Source organism: Perissodus microlepis, chromosome 7 (assembly GCF_051167445.1).
Source record: "Perissodus microlepis isolate ML-2025 ecotype Zambia chromosome 7, ASM5116744v1, whole genome shotgun sequence".
Taxonomy (NCBI): domain Eukaryota; kingdom Metazoa; phylum Chordata; class Actinopteri; order Cichliformes; family Cichlidae; genus Perissodus; species Perissodus microlepis.
This window is the reverse complement of record NC_140467.1, coordinates 60,483,030-60,509,300: the sequence shown is the minus strand read 5'-3', so window position 1 is coordinate 60,509,300 and position 26,271 is coordinate 60,483,030. Positions and strand designations below refer to the sequence as shown.

The following is a 26,271-nucleotide window of genomic DNA, read 5'->3' as shown; positions in this document are numbered from 1 at the left end:
TTAATCCTGATTACTCGAAGGAAATCCAAAACTGTCTTTGCTCAACTTGTTATCTTTCTTCAGTACAGCCATTTAATAATGACTAAACAAACGCAGTTCCACACTAATCATAGTCTGTTCCCATGAGAACAACTGAGCTTATTATATCACAGACTGAGTACATGGTGCTGCCAATGTGTCTCCAGGTAGACACATTAACAGCTTTAATTAACAAGCCTAACAATTCATGACTGTTGTATGAGCCAGTCAGCTGCCTTTTCTCACCTGCTATGAAGAAACATATTCTTCAGTTATCCACATTAGCATGTGCTCCCTACATCCCCCCAACATCTACTGATTGCACTTTTTTATTTATTTTTTCAAAAATGTAAGAAATTTGACATGTTGAAATTTCTCCCAGTGCCCTCAGCCAGTATGACCCGCCTAGCTCGCTCCAGGACGGCTTCTCTGACCAGCGGCGGCTCCGTGGAGGGATCCCGCTCACGAGCCTGCACCCACTCGGACAGCACTGAGGGAGTCGGCGCAGTCACCCATACCATGGAGGTGTCCTGCTGAGAAACCACAGGAAGAAAGAGGGAGGGAGGAAGTAGAGGGATGGAGAGAGAAACAGTGAGGCGGGCTGTGCAAACAAGAGGTGGAGTTGAAGGTGTGAGAGAGGTAGTCAGGCTTGATGGAGAGGGATAGTAATATTTGAAGACAGCTCTCTTTGTCTTCATCTACGTCCTCCGGATCCCCGTGTCTGCCATTTTCTTCCCTCCTCCACTGTAAAATTCCATATGTAACGCTACTTTAACACCCTAAACACATTTAAATATCCACCTCAATTTCCTTTCTCCCACCACTCAATGATTTAGCATTTACTCTTGAAGTGTCATTCTTGTGTTTGCTGAGTGTGGCCTCATTCTTTGCGTGCACCCTTTCTAACCTCCCACCCCCCAAACACACAAAACAGTAATTCTGTCAACAGTCCATACAGAAATATGCTGTAAAGAGCTAGTGATGAAATCTGGTACGAGCTGGTAAAAGTGCAGGACATAGCAATGAGAGCAGTACTTTTATGGGGTGTTTTCTGTTTTTATGTGACAGATTGTGAGCATCTCTCTCTGTGAAGTTTGAGAATCATGCGGGGGGTGTCCAGAATTAGGCAGACAGCAGAACACAGCATGTTGTAGCCGAGTGCACCTGTAGCGCTAGAGAGGATTTGTAAGCATAGTTAGAGCTCACAACGCTGCTTTAAAGCTGCACTTGGTAAGACCTTATTTCAAATGGGTGAACTATAACTAGATTGAAACAGTGTGATATCGTCAGCATATGCTTCGACTTATCTCCATTGATGCATTTACATTAAAATATTAATAGTCCAGGTTTATAACAGCTCAAACTTTGAAATAATAAGCTATCTTTCAGGCTGTCTGTGCTTCTGCATGTGTAGTATCTGAGACATATTCTGAGGCTCATTACCTCAAAACAGGAAATTACACGTGGGCCGCCAGTCACAAGCGCACCAAAACCAAGCCACTACACCACCAGGGAGCTTTATCAGTTTATCTGCTTTACCTTCTTCTTTTTGCCACAATAATATTTACATTAGCGTCTTTGAGTCATCTTGATTTTGCGTGAGAAGACAATCTGGAGCTGTTTGGTATCAAATGAGCCAAAAATTATTTAAAAACATCAAATCCAACGTAGCCAATGTAGCAGCAAAGTTGTTATGAAGCACTTGAAAAACACCTTCTGTGAAATCAAGTGAGCCTGAAACTATTAATATCTTACACTGCAAAACATGTAAATGCTTAATAAAGACGGTGGAAAATGCACCCATACGAGCAAAATACTTATATATAGTTTGCAAAGTGAGGAATATTAATGTAGCTATATGAGCTCGAAGTGCAGATTAACCTGTTTGTGTTAATGAGGAACTTGTCAGAAAGCTAGCATTTAAATTTCAATTGCATTTAAAAAATCGTTTATTCACAGAAAGCCCCTTTACACTCCCATCATGAGCAGGGCCGGCAAGGGAACATGATGTTACAATGCATCAGCTCCAAAATTTTGTTTGGAGCTACATTAGCGTAATACACCAGAGTGCAGCTTTAAGCCGCGTGTCATCTCACATTTCTCAGACAATCCACTGCATAATACTAGAATAGAAGAAGTATTTATTAACATGTATATGCATGTGAATGTGAAAGTAATCTTAGGGCATTCTAGTATGTAATTAGTTTCTACTATTAGGGCATTCTTCATTAGAACCTTACATGTGGCTAGTTAAATAGAGCCATGGATGCAAACACCTTCATTAGCCTGCAGCTGTAGTGCATGGATGTGGTTCTCACCATAGGCAGCTCTTTGTGGTCTCTTAAGATGACAATCACAGCCTGACTCAAACCAAACTTGACCAGGGAGGGGAGCTGAGGCAGGACCAGGCCAGCCCGACAAGCTCTCGTTTCTGGGTCAACGTCACAGAAACTTGCCTTCCCTTACAGCATCCAGCCCCTCTTTGTGGATATACCAAAGCTACCCACCCACACAAACACACACACACACATTTTCGCACATCTACTGAAGTGAAAGCTGTGTGGGCTGGATTTTGTAATGGAAAAAAAGGAATACACAAAATTCACATGCAAGATGGAATCCATTGCTATGTGGTTAGTGGGTGTTTTGATGTGCCGTGAAGCCACGATCTCACTGGTGTAGTGCAACATAGTGAGTATATATGTGTAGTTTTAGACTAGTGCAACTGTGTGCTGCAATCTGCTGTAATCCTGGACCACCTTAATAGTGATCAGGGATGGGTTCCCTTGGATTTTAGCTCATTAATGTACAGTATTCATGTACCATAGTCACCTTCGTCTGCTTTCAGTTTTACAGGAAAACCCTTTGGTCCCCTGTCAGAAGGGGCGTAGCTACCAATTGCTGAGGTGTGCACTTCCCTGAGGCAGCCTGTAAGGGGCGGGGCTTTTTTGGCGCCATTTGGGCTCCAAGCTCGGAATGTAGGGCAACCCCCAGCCACTTAAAAAAAACAAAAAACAAAACCCCTCCCTCTAAAAAAATAAAAATAAAATAAAACAAAAAAAAATCACAAGGTGCCCCGGCTCTCACAGGCAAACCCAGCTGCACCCTAAAGGGCTATCAGCTGAAGTCACTTTTTAAGATGTCGGTAGTGTTTTAGTCATAGTTGTGAGCACCAGGGGGCCCTAAAAAGCAACAGGCTGGGAATGAAAATGAGAAAATGCTATATTTGTGTAAAGAGGAAGGGAAAAGATCATTACCAAAACACAGAGAGAGATTCTGACCTGAAACATGGCTGAATGAATGTTAAAGGAAAAGAATGTGAATTCGTTTGAGCTGGAGAGATTGTTGAATTGCTTGAAATATTCAGTAATGGTCTCAAAACACAGAAAACAGGGATCAGATCAAAGACGTTCTAGAACCTCATCGGCCAACTTCACAAAAACTCAAGGTTGCATGTAGCAGATTTTGTGATCATTTTCACTGTTTCTTCTGTTCACTAAGCTATTTTCTGCCATCCTCCTACATGACTCAAACTGCCTGGGGGGGGGCTCCTGAATGTATCTTGTCCCTTTTTGAAGTGCTGTACAGTATTGTCGACCCCATCTCCTATCTGCTCCTTCCTCTTCGAGGTCTTTAATTAGTGAAGTTGAATTGTGAAAGTCCACAGGTCCTGTAAGCTAGCGCTGGATCAGTTTGTATAGACCTTGGTCCTCCTTGCACTTGTAGATACTTCTTATTTATAGAGCAGGTTACCCCAACCAAGCACTCTAACATTACCGTATTGTGAGAAAATGTATTTCTTTTCCTCTTCTCTTGGAGATTTTTTTAAAGACAACAATAGGGTGTAACCTCTTCTTGGTATTTTATTGGTTCATGTGCTAACACTATTTCTCTTCTTACTGCCATTATGACCAATTTGTATTAAGCAATAAGTTCTTTTTTCTCATTTGGATCGTTTCATATTGTGGGAGTCTTCCCTCTGAGCTTGTTTCTATTCACAACAGTAGGACTCTTACCGACTTCGTTGTCATCCAGATGTGTACTGTAAAGTTTAAATATATTATATAAATACATATACAAAGTAAACTGTCCCTGTCAATGTACTGATCAAGTAACAAGTGAGAAATAAAGACTTTACGTCAGAATTTGACGACTCAGGTGTTTTCTGTCACGTTTTGGGTGCATGGGAAGCCTAATAGAGAGACGCCCTTAGACACCAAAAATGTGGTTAATATAGAGCAGCTCACTGAAATGATTTCCTTCCAAAATAGTTGGACGAGTAAATGCCGGACCCTCTTAGAAACAGTTCAACAATAGCATTGTTGTTATTCAAGGTTCTCTTCATAACCAGCGCGCAATGTTGCGTTTATGATGCCAGAGGCCACAGGGTAAAGTGTGGTTTGAGGCCTGTTGTCATACAAGCTTGCTCTCTGTACGCAAGCTAGCTTTGGCTAGCAGTCTATGAACTGTACACCTGAGTAATGGGAACATATACCAGATACATACAATGTAGGCAAGTAATAAAATATTCAAAGTAGATCATCTCATTACAACGTTTGAAAATAATGTGAACATACATTTGGAAACTGTTGGGTCTGTCTAGCACAGGCCCACCGCTGGAACGAGACAATTTAACTACACAGCAAAAGCATTGAACACCAAGTAGGCAAAGTTCTTCATGTTACTCATGCATGAGGGAGACCTGGAGCCAAGTGTCGTTCCACCCACTTGACCTCCGTCAGACTCTCAGCCAGGTTCCCCATAGCACTCCTTTTATTGAGCTCACATGAATATACATAGGTTCATTAACATATGACGTCTACATACACACAAAGAGTACCTTGCCTGTGCGTTGTGTAAGCATGTGTGTGTGTGTGTGTGTGGGTGGGTGGGGGGGGGGGGGGGTCAAGATGTGACCCTGTGAAGACTCCCCAAAGCTGGTGCCAGGAGTCTAGCGGTCCATCTAAACAAAAGGCACTTAGCCTAAAACTGACATAGCTACGTTTATCCTACCATAAAACAATAAGAGAAGGTACGACCTCTCCCATGCTCCCAGGATGTAGGTGTGAATGCCAGAACACTCTGGAATGCACACCAAGCCTTTGCAGACTACTAAGGATCAAACCTCTACCAACATGACATTGATTATAACACTCTAAGCATATATGAGTAGATATTTCTAAGCATAAATGACAATCAACAATACAAATCTAACAGAAACTTGTAGTTTGTAAACTTGTAAATCAAATATTTTGAAGGTGGAGAGAAGAAAGGTCAACATGTTTCAGCCAACTGATGTTGGAGATGTACTATTAGGCAAAATATCAGAAGTTATTTCTGCTACAGAAGGCAATACCCAGCACTGAGGCCTTGTCTGCTGAAGGATATTGCATCTTTTTATAATATTGTGGAAATACCATACCTTGTGGTCTTTAAATATTTCTAATTTTCAGAAGTGAGATGTGTTTGACAGTTGAACTGACTTCCTGATGGAGTCGTATAATATACCAATGACGTGGATTTGCTCAAGCTTTCCAAAGCTGTCCACATCTCTCTTTACGTCTGAGTTGCTCTTTACCCTTTTTGTAAAGCTGATGTCAGTTAAATTCTACACTTCCTATACAACTATTTGATCTAAATTTATACCAGTAGCTCCATGTTGACTTTTGAAACATAGCCTGAATATAACACTGAATAAAAACACACCAGAAGTGTATGATTTTAATTGATTGAAGGAAAACAGTAAAAAGAAAGAGACAACAGTAAATTGGTTTAGTATATAAATTGATAATGCATATTGTGTATAGTATGTGTCATTTTTCAGAAATTCAATGCTTGCTTTTATTCTTTAGTAACTATTACTGGAGTCAGTATTTAGCTTCAGGACTGATTATCCAGTAACTCAAACAACACCTTGTAAGAGACCATGTAGGAGTCACAGTAGGCATGAAGCATCTGGTCCACAGGGCTGTAGTTCAGGGCTTGAATGTTAGGAGCCAACTTCTTCATGAAGATGCCAACGTTGAACCTCTCCTGTCCCGTCACGGGGTTGAAGGAGTAAAAGATCTCCTCGACCTCTTGGTTGACATAACGTGTGGCGTAGAGGACGCCGCAGGCCATGAAGGTGTTGGTCACTGCCTGCTTGTAGACTGAAGTGTGCCAGGTTTGTCCGAGCTTTGGTGTTTCACCCTCTTCCACCTTGGACAGAACCAAGTTGCCAAAGTCCTGGGTGGTGGTGTAGACCACCCAGATGCCAGACTCATCTGTTGCCAGGTCCAGGTCAGTGCATTGGTAGCATTCCTCAAGGTTGCAGAAGTTACCCTTTGCATTGTACCTGATTAACAGAGGACAGAAATGAATGTTTTACACCAAAAAATGTCATGTTTGCTTATATCTTAAAGACCTGTACTTTATGTTTCTCCTTTTTAAAAGAATATATTTCCCATGAGAGTGTTTGCAAAACTAATATTTATACTGAGTAAAATATGAGTAAAAAGAGTATTTGCTATTCTTGTTATAAAAATAAAAACTGTATTTATTATCTTTATTACAAAATAACCATTTTTAAAAACAGAGTTAAGTGAATCAACCTGGTTCCTTTGGGTAGATCTAAGGTGGTAACAATTTTGGAAGTGAGGTTGAAACAACAAACAGCATCCTTGTTGTAACAGTTGTAGTACAAAGCGCCTCCATACAGAACATTATTTGGACCTTGGATGGTGTTGGTAGTTGGATTCGAGGGGTGGATCTGGACGTTACCTGAAAAAGAAAGAAAAAGATAAAAACTGACGAGCCTGATTAAAAAACAAAACCTATTACATTTTATAATACTGTTTTTCTATTATCCACAAAAAAATAATTGTGCTTTTTTGGTGGGTACATCTTTTCATTGGTCTTTGATTATTGTTTAATTTATTTTCAGCATCACAAACATTATCTTGTGTGTCAATCCTCTGCTGAAATTAGCCTTCAACAAATTTGAAGTGTATTCCCGTCTGACCCAATGTTGCTAAAACCAGCAGTGCCTAGCTTTTTAAAAAGTTAAAGGATTGACTGAATTTTCTTTAAAATTAGTTACACCTTCAGGGTGAACCTTGAGATTGTCAGGAAGAGAGATTTTGAAAGTATCGGAAGATTTCACATGACTCATGCTGTGTTTAAAAAAAAAAAACCTACTGAGAGACTGGAGGAGTTTACTGGAGTCACTATCTACAAGTTACTTTTAGACTGGCAGTAGAGACAGAGCAACGTGATTAGGGATGGGTATTGATAAGATTTTCATGATTCCGATTCCATTTTCGATTCTGTTTAACGATTCGATTCTTTATTGATTCTTTTATCGATTCTTTTTAAAAAAGGAGAACACTAAGGTCGAATAGCTTAGAATTTTGTTTTATATCTTCTCTTTGAACAAGATAGAAATTTAGGAGTAACATGGCCTTACAAACCCAACAGTGAGATCTTAAGAGATCCACAGCCTACGGCTCTTCAATGGGGTGTCACAGGGTCCCCAGGAAAAAAAATTGTAAATGTAAAATAATAAAATAAATATTCTTCTGTAGCAATAACAAAGTATAACATAAATTATTCTGTAGCAATTACACAAGAATATCCAGTAATGTCCCTGCCTACAATTAAACACATTCACTTACTGAAAATTGGGGGCATCTGCTGTGGCAAATGGGTGCAAGCCTTTTAACACAAACTTAGACACTGCTTGGTGACATTCGTCTATCCTGGCCTGAAAGGAGACACTACCAGTAGACTGCAGCGAGAACTGCCAGCATCTGAGCCAGCCAGACTCTGTCTCTCTCATCATGGTCACCTAAATGCACAGTAATGGCAGGTTTTGTAATAAGGCAGATCGCGCTAACATAATATGCACTATTAGTTGATTATTTATCTGCCGCATTAACGGGAGAGGACGTGCAAACGTTACCGCTGCTGCTGGGTTGAGATTCACGAGTCCGGAGCGGAATTAAAAACACGACATTCATTTAAGGTTATCACGTGTTTTGTGAGCAAATGCTTTTGTATATTCGGAGTGTTTCCTTCCTTAAATGAAATATCTACTTTGCAAGTTGCCGTGTTGTCATCAGTTCTCGTAAAGTATAACCAAACTTTTGAGTGTTTGAGCCGCCATGTTTCCTGCCAGGTAAATGATGCTCCGCAACGTGTCGACGTCATTCGGGGCGACTGGAATCGATATCGACAATTCCAAGGAATTTTGAAACAGTGGGAACCTCAACAACCTCAACTGTTCTCAACAAGAACCGGTTTTCGATACTCATCCCTAAACGTGATGCTGTTATAGAGCCAGTTCTGCTTTTGTGCCTTTTGTGAAACAACTTACATTTCCACAATTTTGGGAACTGACTCTGTAGTGTGACTAGCAGAAGTGTTTAGTTCTAGCTTACATTTTTTTATTGGAGGAAAGTCAGTCTGCACCTTGCCTTCCGTACTGTAAATAGTTTACACTTAAATGTTTCCCAGCATGCCACAAAAAATATTACAAAAGGACAGGTTCTTACCAGGGACGCTGACCCCAATGATGAGAGAGCTCAAAGTGGAATAGAAACGGACGTAGTGGGCATATCTGTTGCTGGAAGTCAATATTACCCGCCAATACCAACTCTCCTTCCCGGCTTCTGGTTTGGGATCCCGACCCCAGGCACCATACTTGTATGAACCAGGATACTCTCCTGCTGTGTAGACCCTCGGTTCACTTATATTCAGAAACTGACCATAGGGACAATTACCTGAGGATAAAATGTTAAAGGAAACAAAGCGAGAGTGTTAATTTGCATGGCGGATTTCTTCCCATATATGGCATTAGTAGTTCATTCAGCAGGATTATAGTCAAGGTAAGACTACTATTTATATCTGCAAGAGTTAATGTTTGGTTGCATTGCTCTGCTCCGGGCCTTTCATGGAAAGTGGAGAGCAGCAGCAAAACTCCAGTACAGAACAAAGCAGGCATCATTGTCAACCGATATGGCAATGATTAATCAACATACAGAATGCAAGAAAGCTCTGTGCTGGAAGTTGGTTGCAAAGTTGTTGGTTACAAATGGAGAGTCCTCTTCTCACACTAAGGTTAATTTTGGAGTTTCACAGGGTTCAGTACTAGGACCAATTCTGTTTACATTATACACGCTGCCTTTAGGCAGTATCATCAGAAGACACCGCATAGATTTTCACTGCTAAGCTGATGACACCCAACTCTATCTACCCATAAAGCCAGATAATACACACCAATTAGTTAAACTGCAGGAATGTCTTAAAGACATAAAGACCTGGATGGCCGCTAACTTTCTGCTTCTTAATTCAGATAAAACTGAGGTTATTGTACTCGGCCCTGAAAATCTTAGAAATATGGTATCTAACCAGATTCTTACTCTGGATGGCATTACCTTGGCCTCCAGTAACGCTGTGAGGAACCTTGGAGTCATTTTTGACCAGGGCATGTCCTTCAATGCACATATTAAACAAATATGTAAGACTGCTTTCTTCCATTTGCACAACATCTCTAAAATTAGAAATATCCTGTCTCAGAGTGACACTGAAAAACTAGTTCATGCATTTATTACTTCCAGACTGGACTACTGTAATTCATTATTATCAGGATGTCCTAAAACCTCCCTGAAAAACCTTCAATTAATCCAAAATGCTGCAGCAAGAGTGCTGACAGGGACTAGAAGGAGAGAGCATATTTCTCCTGTTTTGGCTTCCCTTCATTGGCTTCCTGTTAAATCCAGATTTCAAAATCCTGCTCCTCACATACAAGGTCTTAAATAATCAGGCCCCATCTTATCTTAATGACCTTGTAGTACCATATCACCCTATTAGAGCACTTCGCTCTCGCTCTGCAGGTCTACTTGTTGTTCCTAGAGTATTTAAAAGTAGAATGGGAGGCAGAGCCTTCAGTTTTCAGGCCCCTCTTCTGTGGAACCAGCTTCCAGTTTGGATTCGGGGGACAGACACTATCTCTACTTTTAAGATTAGGCTTAAAACTTTCCTTTTTGCTAAAGCATATACTTAGGGCTGGACCAGGTGACCCTGAATCCTCCCTTAGTTATGCTACAATAGGTGTGGACTGCTGGGGGATTCCCATGATGCATTGAATATTTCTTCTTCAGTCACCTTGTTCAGTCGTTATGTGTTAATAGACCTCTCTGCATTAAATCGTACTTTTTATTAATTTGTCTCTCTTCCACAGCATGTCTTTATCCTGTTTCCTTATCTCACCCCAACTGGTCGCAGCAGATGGCCCCGCCCCTCCCTGAGCCTGGTTCTGTCGGAGGTTTCTTCCTGTTAAAAGGGAGTTTTTCCTTCCCACTGTCGCCAAAGTGCTTGCTCATAGGGGGTCATTTGATTGTTGGGTTTTTCTACCTGACAATATAAAGCACCTTGAGGCGACTGTTGTTGTGATTTGGCGCTATATAACTAAAACTGAAAACTGAAAATTGAATTCAATTTAAAGTGGCTTGCAGAAATGTGGACATGCTAAAGCAGCTTAAATAGCACGCTTTTTGATATCTGCCAAATTAATGTTGGGTATCTGTGCAGGTGTGGAGATATGCAAATGCTATGCTATAGTCAGATCGCTTTGAGCTGCATAAAGGAAGCTTTTGGGGATTACCATGTGGAGGCTCAGTGGGTTGGTGGGTGGGATGAAGCCCGTTCTTGCATTGTTCCAGGTCCCTCTTCAGGCGTTGGTTGGCTTGTTGTCTTTTCACCACTTGCATTGTGTCAAATGTCTCTAGCTCCTGCATCTCTTCTCTCAGGTCCTGAAGCTGACATCAGCAGAGATCTCTGATCAAAAACTCATTTTATTTGCACGTAAAATATGGTAAGAGTTTTGAATGAGCATTTACTCAAAATACAAGCTGACACATGAAAATGGTGCATTAAGTAAGGCTGGGTTTATGCCTGACTGAAGACCTTGCCATTGGTGAAAATTAGACAAAGGATTTATTGTACAGGTAGAAACAATGTTTTGTGTTGAGCCTTTAATTAGGAGGAGTCTTTGAGGAAAACAAGAGCAACCACTGAGCAGTCTGTGAATTAGAGAAGCAGACTACTTTTTGAGAAGGCTGCCAGGCTCGGCACATACAGTGAGAAGGCCAAGTCGTAGCAGTACTGTGACTAAGCAGACTATAGTGTTGTTATGATGTAATTCTGTCATTGCAGAATTTATAGAATTCAGTAGCCTCAAAAACATCAATTTCAGTAACTCATTTTGAAAAGGTTCTAATAGGAATGTAAATTATTTTAGATGTGTGTTAGTCAGAGTGACCATTTTCTTTGTCTGCCAAGTGAAAAAAGCATTCTAAGTTAAAACGTTAAAACGCGATCGAGACTTGAAAAGCAAGTTCTTAATATAATGCCTCATCGGTTTGTGAATTTACCTGCTGAGATGTCGTAGCAGTAACACGCTCCTGTTCCAGACTGGTGCTGTTGAGCTTATCAATCAGCTCATTGATCTCAGTCATTTCGTTCTCTATGACGTAGAGGCTGAGAACGCTGTAGAGCTCTCCATCATCTTCTTTCTCCAGCATCGATACATCCTTCTCCAGTACAGGCAGACGGCGATCCAAACCAAGGAGCAAACTCTCCAGCTCTATAATCTGCAGGCAGAGCAGTGGCTATAAACTACTTAGCATGAATGCACACACACATACATACACACACACACACACATACATACACACACATACCTTCTGTGGCATAAGGTTGCTGTTGCAGTCTAAGGCAGCACCTTGAACTCTTTCCAGTTTGTCATGAGGGAAAGTTTTCTCAGATTGTGCAAATTCACAGACACAATTCTCAGACAAAGATATCTGAAATTTAAAATGTAAAACAAAGCAAAAATCAGTTAATAAAAATCAGTTAATTTAATTAAAATATCACAATGTCTTCTGTGTTTTCTTACCTGCTGGGTGATGGTAAACAGCACACACAGTGGAACAATCACATACAGCTTCATGTTGGATCGCTCGGCAGAACTGCATGAAAGTGTCTTAGTGTGATTTTGGCATGTGTGTGACTGCAGCAGCTAACTTGTGTACACTCCCATTAAGCTCTACTGTGAGCGTGTGTTGAGTTTCACTTCCTCTCTTGTGGTTGGGATTGCAGCAACACATGAAATTTTCTACCTGATGAGGAAAAATTGAACGAGTGACAGATGGGGGTCCTGCTGCTCCATTACTGATGAGGAGAACAAACACTTTGTTTGGAGAAGCACAAAAATGACTTTTTGAAAAGGTCTGTCATCCACCAAACAGTTATTACTCATATTCCCAAAGCACCAAAATGTTAGCATCAGATCCTTTAACTTCAACATCCACCAGGAATCAGCCAGTGGCTTAGGAGTACTGCTAGGGTTGGGTTGCATTTGAGCTACATGCTGAACAAGCATATTTTCAGAAACTAGAAGATGTTGATTTCAAAATGAACTCTTATCTTTTGTACTTGGTCTTACGGACCTTGCATACATTTCCAGTTATGCATTTCACATAGAGAGGTTGGACCTCCTGCACATCCTCCAGATACTGAGTTGGAGATCCTGGTAGAGCTACTTTGTCAGAGCAACACTAAAATATTATCATGCTCTGTGACACGTTTTCCTCCCGGGGCTCTTCACTTCAATAAGGTTTAATTTATACAGCACCAGATCACAACAACAGTTGCATCAAGACACTTTTTATTGCAAGCTAAACACACTACAGAAAAAAACCAAAAAAGATTTGTTCTGGTTTATGATTTATGTATAAAAATGTGTAAAAATTACAATGTTGATTTTTTTTAAGACCTGAAAAATTCTCAAAAGCCAAAAATATCACGTAGCACGGGATTGGAGTTATATAGCACTTTGCCTTTTAAACACATTAGCTTTAGGCAGACTAAACCATCTGAGGTCTAAGCCATTGTCGGTGATGACCCCAACCATAACCCTCTGAACTCTGAACCTCTGCAATCAGAATATATCATTTTTCTCCAAGACTTGCAATTGGGCAACACAGAAAATAACCATTCTAACTGCAACACATGGAAAACAATTTTTACACCCCCCCCCCAAAAAAAAAAAGTCTGCTTTGCTCTTCTCCAAAATACAGGGTTAGGGTAGGTTAAGGTCAGACCTCAGAGGGTTAATAGCAACACAACTTATACACTCAAAAGGACAGAGGTCCTTCAAAACGCAGTTCTGTGGCATGTTGTTGGGAAATCCTGTGAGGGAAGTGTGATTAACATGTTTTTGAACCTTTCAGATCTCCTGAGATGCGCAAACAGCTTCTGTATTTAACATGTTACAAAAATTAGGAATAGAAAGTGACCACTTGGCACTGAACTCAGGAAATATCACACCCATTACGAGTGCTGACAACATTTAATTTCGGTAGCTTAAATTTCCAAATAATCCAGATAACCTGAGAATACATGTCAATTACACAGAACTCTAGTGTCATTTTATTGTCAATTATATAAACGTTATTAATGAACAGGCAAACCTGATTTAGGCAATGCAGTGGAAGAACTATTCTGAGTATTTTCCCCCTTCGTGCACTGCAAAATCTCCAGTGTTAAATTGACACTAGAAAGTGTCTATATGTGTCCGCTCTTTTGAGTGTTAAATTAACACTTTTGACAGTGTTATATTTCCAACAGTAAACTAGTCACTGAGCAGTGCTGATTTTCTATCACTGGAAAATAACTAAAAATGCTAGTAATATTTCAGTGTTAGACAAACAACACTGCTAATGTTAGTCATTGTTAATCTTTAACACTGACTAGGTTACTGGTAGAAATATAACACTGTCAAAAGTGTTAATAAAACAGTGTCAAAATTGTTAATTTAACACTGGAGATTTTGCTTTGATGAGTTCAGAGTTTTTGTATATTTGTCACATTTACATATTTCTATGAATTGCTTTGCAAGTTTGATACCAGCTCTGATGTGACTCCAAAGCCTTCCAAAAAGTGAAGCTTATGTTTCATGAGTCCACAAAATATTTTCCCAAATGCTTCGAGGATCATCAAGATGTTTTTTATAGCAAATCTGTGATAGCCATCTTGTTACATACTAACAGCCACTTGGTCACAAGCAAACCACTTAGGGTTAGGGTCAGTGTTGGGACTAACGCGTTATTAAGTAACGCGTTACAGTAACTACGTTATTATTGTGGTAACGAGCACGGTAACTAGTTATTATGCCAAAATCAGGAACGCGTTAATCGTTACTGGGATTTAGATAGGGTCGTTATTCGTTACTTCGTGTGGTGGCTATCACGGAGCTTCCACAGATTCAGTAACATTAGCAAGTGGTGGAGGCCAGCAGGTGGAGGAGGGAAAGGGGACGGAGGAGGAGCCGAGACCCGAGGCGGCCGCTGGTCCGAGTGTCAGGTGAGCTGAACTTCAGGTAAGAAGTTATGACCTGCAGTCTATCTGGGTCAGATATAAACCAAGTTTAGGTGGAGTTTATTTTCGTTGTGCTGACTTTTTCGTACTGCGTGCTAGCTAGCATGACGGAGTTTCTATACAGCTGGGTGGGTGCTATGATGTTAATGATGTTGAACTTTATTTTGTTCATAAGGTTAATTAGTAGAGTTGCCAACCGTCCCGTAAAAAACGGAATCGTCTGGTATTCAGAGAAAATATTATACGTTTCATATTGAGCTGAAAAGGAACACAGTTTATCCCGAACTTCAGCTACAATAAAAAAGACACAAAGCTGGAGTTATTCTGTGTCTTTGCTGCACAGCTGCCTCTTCTTCTCTCATTCTCCCCCCTCCCTCTCCTGTTTCTACTTCAATCATGAAACTGATCAATGATCAGCTTTTCTCTCCTGTTTGTTTATCGCCCACTTTGCGCCAGAAAGAAGAAACCAGCCAATGTCGCGTTAAACAACAGCAGCACGTTTAAGCTTGATCAGCTGTTGTTAGAATTTATTTAATATTAATTTCTAGTATCAGCTGACGTTTGCTGGAGCCACAGCTGTAAAGCTGCTGGTCATGATGTCGGTTTGGTTATCTGGTGAGAGGGAAACATGAAGATGAAACCAGGAGATGTCCTTACTGAATCATCAGAGCTGAACAGGTGGTGGAGAAACAGGTTTACCTTTTAGGTGACATGAATGAGTTGAAGGGAAGTTATGAACTGTTTCTGAGAGACAAATAACACCAGGATCCTTTTCTAAGTAGCTGACAACTGGTAACTGTACGGGGCGGGTCTAGCAAAGTTTTGCCAGGGGGGCAGGTAGGGCATTAACAGGGAAAGGGGGGAGGGGGGCACAAGGAAATACTTTTCTTTCTTATTCTCATTTAAAATATCTAGCTTTTAAAAAATAATTATGTGAATCTTACAACAAACGATTGATACATATATACCTGTCACGGTTTGCCGCTCTGGTGCAGGTGAGTATTTATTAACGAAGGAAATACAAACAACAAAGGCACTGGGAACATGAAACTGGAACCTAAACTGGGTAAAACTAACAAAACAAACCAGAAACGAAGATGCAGGGAGGTCCGGGGAAATACACATGGAGAGATGCAGGGAGACCGAGGGGAAACAACACAGACGAACCAGCAACTACTAGGACAGAAGACACAACTTAAATACACTCAGAGAACACAGGGAGATTACACACAGGTGGGGAACACAGCTGGGAGTGATTAACGTGAGACTAGGGAGGCAACTGAAAACACTCACATAAGACGCAGACCTTCACAATAAAACAGGAACTTACACATGAAAGGACACAAACTAAGAAACGTGGACTAGATACAGGAACACACGGGCAGAACAGAGTAAACACTAAACAGAGGAAGAACAGAACCAAAATCGCAATAAGAGAAAACACAAAACGCTGGGTCAAAAGGACCCAGGATCATGACAATACCATCAAAACAGTGAACATCACTGTCACAACAGCGTTTGTTTTCATTCAAAGGCTTTATGATTTTTACTATAATGGTGGGCCGGTCTCTAGTCAAAATGCCCGGGCCGATTTTTTGTCCCAGTTTTTGTCCCAGTAACTAATTACTGATTACTTCCCCAAAAAAGTAATCCTGTTACTTTACTGATTACTTATTTTCAAAAGTAATTAATTACTTAGTTGCTTAGTTACTTAGTTACTTTTTAAAAACACGATTTACAACCTGAATAGGTGATAAAGTGATAGATCTTTCAGCCCAATTCTACTTTTTCTGCATAATCCATCATACAAAATGTAATCAAATGGAAAAGTCTCTTTTTAAAACTTGTTTTATTAGTTTTAATCTTTTAACTTTATGCATCAAGCAAAAATTTAATTATATGCAACATTCTCTGACTGGAAGAAATTTGTTTTAAACCTATTTTCTGCACATTCCAGCACATAAAATATATATATATATTTTTTCGTGTTTAATAATAATAATAATAATAATAATGGATTGGATTTATATAGCACTTTTCAAGGCACCCAAAGCGCTTTACAATGCCACTATTCATTCACTCTCGCATTCACACACTGGTGGAGGCAAGCTACGGTTGTAGCCACAGCTGCCCTGGGGCAGACTGACAGAAGCGAGGCTGCCATATCGCGCCATCGGCCCCTCTGGCCAACACCAGTAGGCGGTAGGGTAAAGTGTCTTGCCCAAGGACACAACGACCAGGACAGAGAGCCCGGGGATCGAGCTGGCGACCTTCCGGTTACAGATACGCTTCCCAACCCCCTGAGCCATGGTCGTTTACACTCAGTCTTTCAAATAGATGCAAGTAAAACACAGCAGAATATAAATAAAGTCAAAGACTAGCGGTCCTTTTGCTCTATTTTCACCTGTAAAGCAGGAGTGGCGTAGGCGAGGTTTACCCTGGTGCAGCTGTGCCGCAGCGGTCAGTGGAAGAATCCGCAGTTTCTCTGTGAATTTCCCATTAGCGCTCGGTGCTTGCTTGGAAGTTTAGGGGGTTTTTTTCGCTGTAAAAAGAAGTTTTCTTCCCACGCACAACGGACACTAATGTTTTTGTCACTTTTTATGGAATCAAACTCAAAGTAAGGTCAGTACTTCCAGGCTTTAAACGCTGCACGCTCATACTCTCTCCCGCAGTCGATCCATTGTTGATCTGCACACAGCTGTTGTCACGAACGTTGCACTTGCTTACGTCACTGTCATGAGACATTCTCGCCAAAAAATCACGGTTTTAGTAACGCAGTAACGCAGCGTTCCTACGGGAAAGTAACGGTAATCTAATTACCGTTTTTGCAATAGTAATCCCTTACTTTACTCGTTACTTGAAAAAAGTAATCGTTACAAGTAACGCGTTACTGCCCATCTCTGCTGATGACCAAACTCTATGTTGTCAGAAGACGTGAATTTTGTTCTTTATCAAAATTGTTGCTTAGGCTGCTGCCCCCGCGACCCGGCCTTGGATAAAGCGAATGAAGATGGATGGATGGATCAAAATTGTTCTCCCAAATCTTGACAATTTTTTTTAATTTTTCCTACATGCAACAAAAAATATTTGCATTTTCACTCTGTCGCTGCTGGAAAACATATGCTTAGGGTTAGGGGTCACCACCAATCATCAAGTAGACCTCAGAAGGTTCAAATAACAACCTAATCTAAAGTATAAAACATGTTTGGGTTTGTTTGCCCAGGTGTCGAGTTTTTTCTGGCATTATTGAGAACTGCGTGAGAAGTTTCATAAATGAGTTTGTAAACAGAGGTATAAGCAGAGGATATTGCAAAACAAAAAAAAAAAGATATTGCATAAAAGAAGTGAGGAAGTGGAAAACTCCTGAGTTGACCATAGCTGTTGTGAAATTCTAGAGTTTGGCCTCTTTAGAGTTTCACATCTGTGCAGATGTTTTGAAGGCTCTGAAGTAGTGACGAAAACTAGGTGTGTCCATTCAGATCTGGTGTTTTAGCGAAAAGAGAAGCAGAAAGTTGCTGGTATCAGTCCTGGCTTCATTCCTCTAACTGTAAACATGGTGCTGCTGATTCTGCTGCTGTTCACAGTCACAGTGAGTTGTACCTGACATCCTACACTTGAAAACAGAACATAAAGTTGGAATGTATACTACTTTATGAATATCTATTGTATATTACATCAGTGTTACTGTGTGTGACTGCAGAGTGACGGCCAGGCTCAGCGGGTGCTCGGCCTGAAGAAGGACGACTCGTGTGTGTGTGAGGTAAACTCCACCGTGTGGTCTTTCCCTGTTGTGAAGTATGAGACTGTGTTACAGCAGGTTCATACCTGTGAAGGATCTTTGAACAGCCTGGCAGAACAGGTAGGAATTCGTTTATTTTAGTGTCATCATTACTACTTGCATTTCAGATTTTTGTTGTCGGTACATTTCTTGAATGTCAGACTGAAAATGTCAATCTATTCCACCCTGACTAACAAAAATATAAATAAAATGACCCCATTCTGTTCAATGTCAAGAGTTTCCATATACGTCAATGATGCATTCTTTATAATATATATTTTGTCTTTATTCTTTCCTCTATTATTTATTAAAATAATAAAGTGTAATAAAAAATATGACACTGGAAGGCAGGACAGAGGAGGAGGTAAATGCATCAAAGTGTGGAAAGAGAGTGTGAAGGAGCAGGGGAGAATTTCTGGATAGCATAGAATGTCATAGTATATATATACATGTATGTGTGTGTAGAGGTGTCATTTTGCAGTATCTGTGGTGCATGGAGGATTGATTGACAAGGAATTGCAGGGAGTTAAGGGAATAATGTACATAAAAGTTGGAAGTGAGTAGCATGATGCCTTCCACAGGCTTTGGAAGAAACCTGAGTTTTAGCGTTTTGGCCACAGGTATGTTAACTTTTTGGAACCACAAGTGACTCTGTTTGGATGACAGTTGTGAATGTTAATAGCTTATGCTAGTAAGCTGTATTAGCAAGAAAATGTATGAGTGTACTGCTGAGACTCATGTCTCAAAAAAAAAAAAGTACAACCTCTGTCATAATAAAAAAGAAATATATATCTGGTCCTCAACCAATTATTTTAAGACAAAAATCAAATGAACTGCAACATGTCACATTACATAATTTTATTATTTATTTAACAAAAACAAAGTCAAAACGCAAAAACTAAGCACATGCCATGACTTTATCAGCCTCATTGCGGAGGAATTTTGTCCCACTCTGTCTACAACGTTACTTCAGTTCAGACATTTATTTCTGCACAGATCTCTTGAGGTCCCACCACAACATTTCAATCAGGCTGAAGACAGGACTTTGGTGGATTACAAGACATTGATTCTTTTCTCTTTCAGCAACTCGAAGCAGCAAACCAGGCACAGTTTGCTGCTGTGCTTGGGATCATTGTATGCCCCAGTTTGGGCCAAGCTTTAGCTGCTGGACAAATGTCCTCACATCTGACTCTAGACTACTCTGCTATACAGAGGAGTTCATGGTTGACACCGCAATGCTGTGTTTGTTTTTCTCTAACTGTGGTGCTGTGGACTGTGGTCTGTCTAATGGAAAATGTTCCAGAAATCTTGTAGATTATTTGGATTTAACTTTGTAAATCTAAGCCACGCTGCCATGTTATTTTTAGAGAGAAGAGGCTTTCTCCTGGCATCCCTTTCAAACAAGTCGTGCTAGTTCAGTCTTTTTCTAATGGTCAGCCTCAAGTGGTCATTAGAGGAACTGCAGTTAGGCACTTAAGCACTGGCCTCAGTTTTAACCCTGAAATTTGCTGCATGAAGTAACTATTACTGTGAAAATGGTTTTATCATTGTTGTGCTTCACAGTTTATTTTCTGTTGTTCAATATGCAATTTTTTTTACCCTAGTTAATTTAGCTAATTAAATATTATTTATTCAGGAAGAAATTTTTCACATGTTCAGAACAGATAAAACACAAACAGCACTTCTTAAACACTTTTCAATGTACACATCTGTAATCTCAATAAACAAGTGAACCAAAGCTTCCAGGCAGGTTGTGAAAACAAATTGTATTTTTATTTCACTAGTTATAAGATCGCACAAAATTGCTTGAGTTAAGCCTCTCACACGGTCTTTCTGGTCATTCAGTTATCAAGATGTGGCACAGAAGTTTTTTTTATGCTTCTTTGTTCCTTGCAGCTGAAGATATCCAGCCAGCGTCTCCCTCAGATCCAGGCTCAGGTTACCTCCTTGACAGCCAGGCTGGGGCCTTACAAGTACCTGCACAACCAGGGCCTGTACTCTGATCTGTCTCTGCGCCTTCTGGGCCAGCAGCTCAGCCAGCTAGAGACAGATGTTGGTGTTGTCCACAGCCAGCTGAACAATGCACAGACAAAGAAGCTCTCCAAAGAGGTATTGTGAAACTGCAAGTGGCAACACAACGCATTAAAAAAACAAAAACAAATCTGTAATACAAGAAATATGCTACAATATATCAGTCACAAGCTAGAACAAGAAAAAATATGAAGAATGAGAAAAAAATGTATTACATTCGATTAGTCATGATAACATGAAAAATAAGTAAGTCTGAAAAGTAAGTCTGTTTAAAAATGAAATGTAATGGGTGTTCCCATGAATTAACCTTCTGACCGTGTGGCAGGTGGTTAAACTGCGGACACATGTGGACAGGTTAGAAACAGCTGACTTAGTTAACACGAAGGCTGTAAAGGAGAAACTGCGCTACCTAAAGAATAATGTGGAGTCCTGCAAATCAATCCCCAAAGACTTCAGAGGTATGTGTGTGCGTACGCCAACGGTAAGCATACTGTGGTTAGCTATCGTCTCTAATAAAGGACAGAAAAAAATCATTTGTGTGAATGTGTGTGAATGGCTGAATGAGGTTTGTAATAAGAAAGCACTCTGACTGCTCAAATACAGCAGTATATATAAATATCAGAAAAACCTGGATTCTATCTGAAGGCCACCAGATCGTGGCACTCATACACACTCATCACCAGCTTGTCAACCACAGAGTTCCTACAAGTCATTTTGCAACCAGGAGACACCCCCTGCTGGTCATTAAAGAGAATGCAGGTTTAAAACTTGCACACTGGATTTACCACTCCGACTCAGAAGCTATGGCCATGTTTTAGATATTTGGCTGTTAGTTTAACTGGTTAGTATTAGCTAGTGATATCTCAGAAACAGAAAGGAGCAAGAGCAGACAACAAATCAGGCATAAACTGAGGAATAAATCCTCATGTTTTAAACTCTCCACTGCTTTACTCAGAGAGTCTGTTTTACTGTAATCTCTCAGTGTGTGTGGCACTGAAACTGCTGCAGCCTAGAAAACTTAAAAACCCTTAGTGTTATTAACCTTTCATTTAATCAGTTGAGAAAAAAATAATTCTTCATGTGTGTGTTTGACATGATATTAAAAATATGTTTTTCAGTCTGACAGTTTTTCCAGTGTTTTTACTGCAAATATATTGCAATGCTTGTGTAGAGGGAGAAGAAAAAAGTTTCCAAAGCATGTACCCAGCCTTTTGATAACAATCTGACACTGTGTGGAAATAAAAAATCCTAATAGAGCGATTCACCTCTTTGTCTGTTTTACACATACTAAAAATGTATTGACATCCAAGCATTTGGTTTTCCAGTAAATAATTCAGTCTATATAGAGGATGTTTCTTTTTTTAAATTTCTGATGTCATCACTTGGCATTCCTTCTGATTTCTCTGTTTCCAGGCCAGGAGAGATACTGCCTTAAGGGCCTGATCACCAACATCAGTGACCCTGTAACAACCAAGCTCAGTCCTTATGGTAAGAGCTACATCTCTGGTTCATGGGGCAAACAAGCCCAGATGGAGAACGAGGACCAGAAATACAGCTACTGGGTTCAGCCTCTGGCAACTAGCCACATCTGGGGCACCACTCTACGTGTTTACCAAAATTATGAAGATTTCATGGCCTCAACAAACCACAAAGACTTTACATTTGCCTCATCGTACAGCCATCCCAACGCCATTGAGGGTCCCAGTGCTGTGCTGTACGGTAAGGCTCTGTACTATAACTGCTACCGCTCTGCAGATGTTTGCCGGTACGACCTGGAGACCAACGAGGTCAAACGGGTGACTCTTCCAGGCACTGGTGTGGGTTTCAACAACAAGTTCCCCTATTGTTACTACGATTGCCGGCTCAATAGTGATATTGATGTCGAGGCAGATGAAACAGGACTGTGGGCTCTCTATGCCACTCTAGGTAACCATGGAAACCTTGTGATCAGCCGGTTAGTTTGGGATGGTGAGACCAAGACTCTCAACGTGACACAGACGTGGGAAACGAGGCTGTTCAAGAAGGCAGTGAGCAACGCCTTCATGGTGTGCGGTGTGATGTACGCGACTCGTTACGTTAATGAGTACCGGGAGGAGGTGTTCTACGCCTTCGACACAGCCACAGGCAAAGAAGACAACTCACTAGCAATACCACTGGAGAAGGTAGCTAAAGCAGTGGCTAGTCTGAGCTACAATCCCACCAACAAGCAGATCTACATGTACAACGATGGATACTTGCTGGCCTACCAGGCCTACTTCTGATCTTCTGATCAAAAAGTTAATGAAATATGATACAGCAACAAAAAAGCAATGATTTATGATGCAAATGCTAAAGTTATATCATATAGACTATTAAGATTGTTCCTCTAACATAATGTACTTTAGTAACACTGAATGGAAACATCAGCTGAGATCATAATAAAGTCTTTGGTAACAATAAACTTAGATTGATCTTTTGCTGGCCTTATTTCACACAAAAAAATGTTTTTGTTGTTATTTGTGACACAATCACATATATATTGATTTTACTTGACAGCTTGCATCGTTTGCATAGTGAGTTTTGCTTTCTTCCTTGATCATTAACAACAAACTTCAAAAAAAGCTTGGTTCCAGCAACAACTTATAGGGTGATAAACAGATCAAAGTCTTGTTCGTCTGCATAATGCTTTGTTCATTCTCTGTTATTATTCTCTGTGTCTGTGTTCCTCAAGCTTCGGTCCTCGAACAGATTCCTGGGATTTTGAGGGTTCTGCACATTATCTTAGTTGTTCCTAGGAGTGCACTCTGGACAGAGACCTGCAGTGCTGTGCCTACAACCTGCTAGAGCCACTCTTCTAGTTTAAGAGTTACAGCTCATAATGTTCCTACTACCAATGGGACCATTTTGGACTTTACCTTTCACATCTGTTCCTGTTGTTCCTTCAGCCTCTCATAATTCTCATTTTTCCCATGCTCCTTTTTTTCCTCATGTTGCTGTCCTGTGGGATTGCTATATACACCTCAGCTGTTGTTTTCTGCTTCTTTTCAACTACCACTATGTATGATTGGAGATGGCAAACGGGCAGATGTCTCATGTATGTGCTCTTCAAAACCTTAAGTTGTGTAGACAGTCAGTAGAAAATTGGCATAAATGATCTGAATCAAGGTGCAGTATAAAACAAACAAAAAAAAAAGCAACCTTATTTAGACCTGAGACTCATGAAAAGATAGACTTGTAGATTGATAATGATAATATGGAGCTTTTGATAACGATGATAGGGCTCCTTCATTTATAAGATCATAATATTTGAATAAGAAATTTGGTCATTCCTCTGAAATAAGCACAATTTTTAGAACATTTAGAACAGGCTGACATCCTCTGGTAGGCCCTGTGATCACTGCCCTGCACCATGGGCCACCATAGGGGCCCTGCATGTTCACCCTGAGCACATATAACAAATGTGAAAAGGTCTGGAGAAGCCGTGGAGAATGTTATGCTGCCTGTAACATTGTTCAGCATGACCGGTTTGGTGGTGGGTCAACTATGGTCCGGTAGGCATATTTATAGAGTGTTTTCAAGACCACTATAGGCTAGGCACCATTTTCATGCCATACCATTAGGACCCACTCTCAGACCCTTCGCTGGTGCACTGGATGCTGGTTTCCTTTCCCCTTATAGCGTCTTCCTTTCATTTTTAAGCAATGCACATAAGGCCTCTGTGCTCTTACTGCTATACTATTTCTGCTGTGGAAACACGATTGTCAGGTGACATTTGCAGAAGTCTCATTGTTTCTAAGAAGCCACCTGTAGATGGTGACATTATGCTGGGATTCCATGAACACACTCACATAACAAACTCACACCCTCCCATGTGACTCCTTGACCCCCTGGCACCCTTAGCATCATCCTTTTATTTCTTAACATCGTCTTATTGACCTCGTCATCCCAGTTTTATAATACTTAATCGTTTTTTTGTTTTGTTTTGTGAGGGTGGGTGAGTGCTAGTGTCACTAGTGATGACACAGACCTTAGAGCAGGGGTGTCAAACTCAAATACACAGTGGGCCAAAATTCAAAACTGGAACAAAGTCGCGGGCTAACGTTAAAATTTATTGAAAAAAAAAAAAAAACTTCCTCCAGATATAAGAATGAATCTCTGGACTCAAGTTTTGCTGAAAAACTGAATATGGAACAAGAAAAGCTTAATACTAAACAATATATATATTAGCTGTATAATACCAGTAGGCCAGCTCTAATAGTAATTTGGTATGGCTTCGCGGGCCAAATGTAATTAGGCTGCGGGCCAAATTTGGCCCGCGGGCCAGAGTTTGACACGTGTGCCTTAGAGGATAAGAAAATGTACTTACCGAAAAAACTTCATGTGTCCATTTCATAAGTTCAAGCCACACTTCAACAGAACATTCATATAGTAGTCATCTAGTATTCACAGGTCATAGTTGCTACTTTTGTGCCTCACTTATTGTTTTTCCTTTTTATATTAGACATAGGAAAGGGTTATGGTGCTGCAGCAACTCCGAATGTAGTCATGGGAAAGAGAGAGTAAATTGTAACGGTCTTTTGCATATGATGTTTTGTTGAGCTTTATGTCCAGATTTTGCTCTTTTGTACCATCTGGTGGTGAACTATGGAGGGTACAGTTCTTTGCAGTTTGGGTCTCCACCCAGTGACCTTTTTGCTAGCGCACATAGTAGCTGTGTCCCAAAACGTTGGCTGCATCCTTCGGAGGCCGCATTTGAAGGCCGATTACGTCACAGCCAGGCGTCGAAGGCTGTCCCAATTCGTCGACTCCTTCAAATGCAGCCGACAAATGCGTCCTTCATTTCCCCAGATTTGAAGGATGGGTTGGGTGTGTCCTTCGTGGCCCACCATATCCCAGAATTCATAGCGCGGCCCAGCCAAATTTCTGCTGCCAACAATGGCGGCCGCTACTGAGTTTTAAAAGTAGACTTATTAATCTTTCTGGGTCACAAAATAAACTTTTAACATATGTTCAGGCGAGAAAGTAGCTGTGTAAATTACAAATATCTGCTTGGTTTATCAAGACATCGCATATTTGCAAAAGTGTGCCGACATTTTCGGAGACGTCTGTTTCATTTCACAGCCTCGCACTTCCGGCCTTCTCGGTCTTTGAAGGACCCGGCCCACGTAGACCGCGAAGGCCGGGTCCTCCGAAGGATGCAGCCGACGTTTTGGGACACAGCTAGTGTCTGGACGCTGCAGCTCTCGGTTAGCTCCACATATGAATAAAGTAATGTTCAGAGTTAGATAAAGACAAGAAATAAGTGAGAAAAAAGATAGAAAAGAATATATTAAGGCCATAAAAGGCTAGTTACCCCCTCCTGGATGCCAACTCACGAGGTTTGTGTATTTGAAATGTTTGTTTCTGTGATTAATGACTTTTGATTGATTGAAACAAAGCACAAGAATGTATTCTGATGTGATGTTTTTTTTAATTGTTTCGGATGTGAGCAGTTCTCACGGGTTGTCAAGACCAGAATAAACCCTGTTTAATAACTCTACATGGTGCTTATGTCAATCCTTGCGGTAGCTACATAAACCCTATTGCAATTCCAGGGTTTCGTATGTCAGAAAATAATAATAACAAAACCATCTGCTCCTTACCGGGAAATAATTTAAATACAACCTCAGATGAACAACAACACATGACATATAATTTATTTAAGAAAAACTAAGCCAGATGTAGAAGCAGTGTGTAAAAAGATATAAAGCCCATAATTTTATAATCTGTAGAACCATCTTGCAATAACTTGCAGTAATCTTTCTGTATGACTTTACTGGTCTCTGAAATCATTATGGAGGAATTTTGTCTCCTTTACAACATTGCTTTGGTTCATTAAGCTATGGAGGTTTTTATTATGCACAGCTCTCACAGGATCTCAGCTGGGTTGAGAGCTGGACTGACTGTGCCATTGCAACGCCCTGATTTTTTCTTTGCTTTTTTAATAATTCAGTTGTAGATTTGCTGCTGTGTGGCATCATTTTCCCGTTGAATGACCCCATTTGGGC

The 26,271-nt window shown here is 40.5% G+C and overlaps 3 protein-coding genes across 8 annotated transcripts in view; 2 read left to right on the top strand and 1 right to left on the bottom strand.

The window, feature by feature from the left end:
* ndrg4 (NDRG family member 4) overlaps nt 1-4,163 on the top strand; it is a 60,981-nt gene extending 56,818 nt beyond the window's left edge. For all 6 annotated transcript variants that reach the window (XM_084936373.1, XM_084936372.1, XM_084936371.1 and 3 more), the window contains one exon: nt 401-4,163. In XM_084936373.1, coding sequence (XP_084792499.1) covers nt 401-555 — 155 coding nt within the window. In that variant the 3' untranslated portion in view covers nt 556-4,163. The remainder of the gene's footprint in view (nt 1-400) is intronic.
* A 513-nt stretch (nt 4,164-4,676) lies between these two features.
* Nucleotides 4,677-12,228, bottom strand: LOC146384410 (olfactomedin-4-like). The gene is made up of 7 exons (XM_084936377.1): nt 11,954-12,228; nt 11,739-11,861; nt 11,430-11,648; nt 10,661-10,814; nt 8,550-8,777; nt 6,609-6,777; nt 4,677-6,352 (listed from the first exon to the last, which is right to left on the bottom strand). Exons 1-7 carry the CDS (start codon nt 12,005-12,007, stop codon nt 5,899-5,901), a joined length of 1,401 nt encoding a protein of 466 aa, XP_084792503.1. The 5' UTR covers nt 12,008-12,228; the 3' UTR covers nt 4,677-5,898.
* Nucleotides 12,229-17,943: 5,715 nt separating this feature from the next.
* Nucleotides 17,944-24,362, top strand: LOC146384409 (olfactomedin-like). Its single transcript, XM_084936369.1, has 5 exons — nt 17,944-18,025; nt 18,137-18,295; nt 20,111-20,323; nt 20,571-20,703; nt 21,659-24,362. Exons 1-5 carry the CDS (start codon nt 17,990-17,992, stop codon nt 22,504-22,506), a joined length of 1,389 nt encoding a protein of 462 aa, XP_084792495.1. The 5' UTR covers nt 17,944-17,989; the 3' UTR covers nt 22,507-24,362.
* The last annotated feature ends 1,909 nt before the right edge of the window (nt 24,363-26,271 follow it).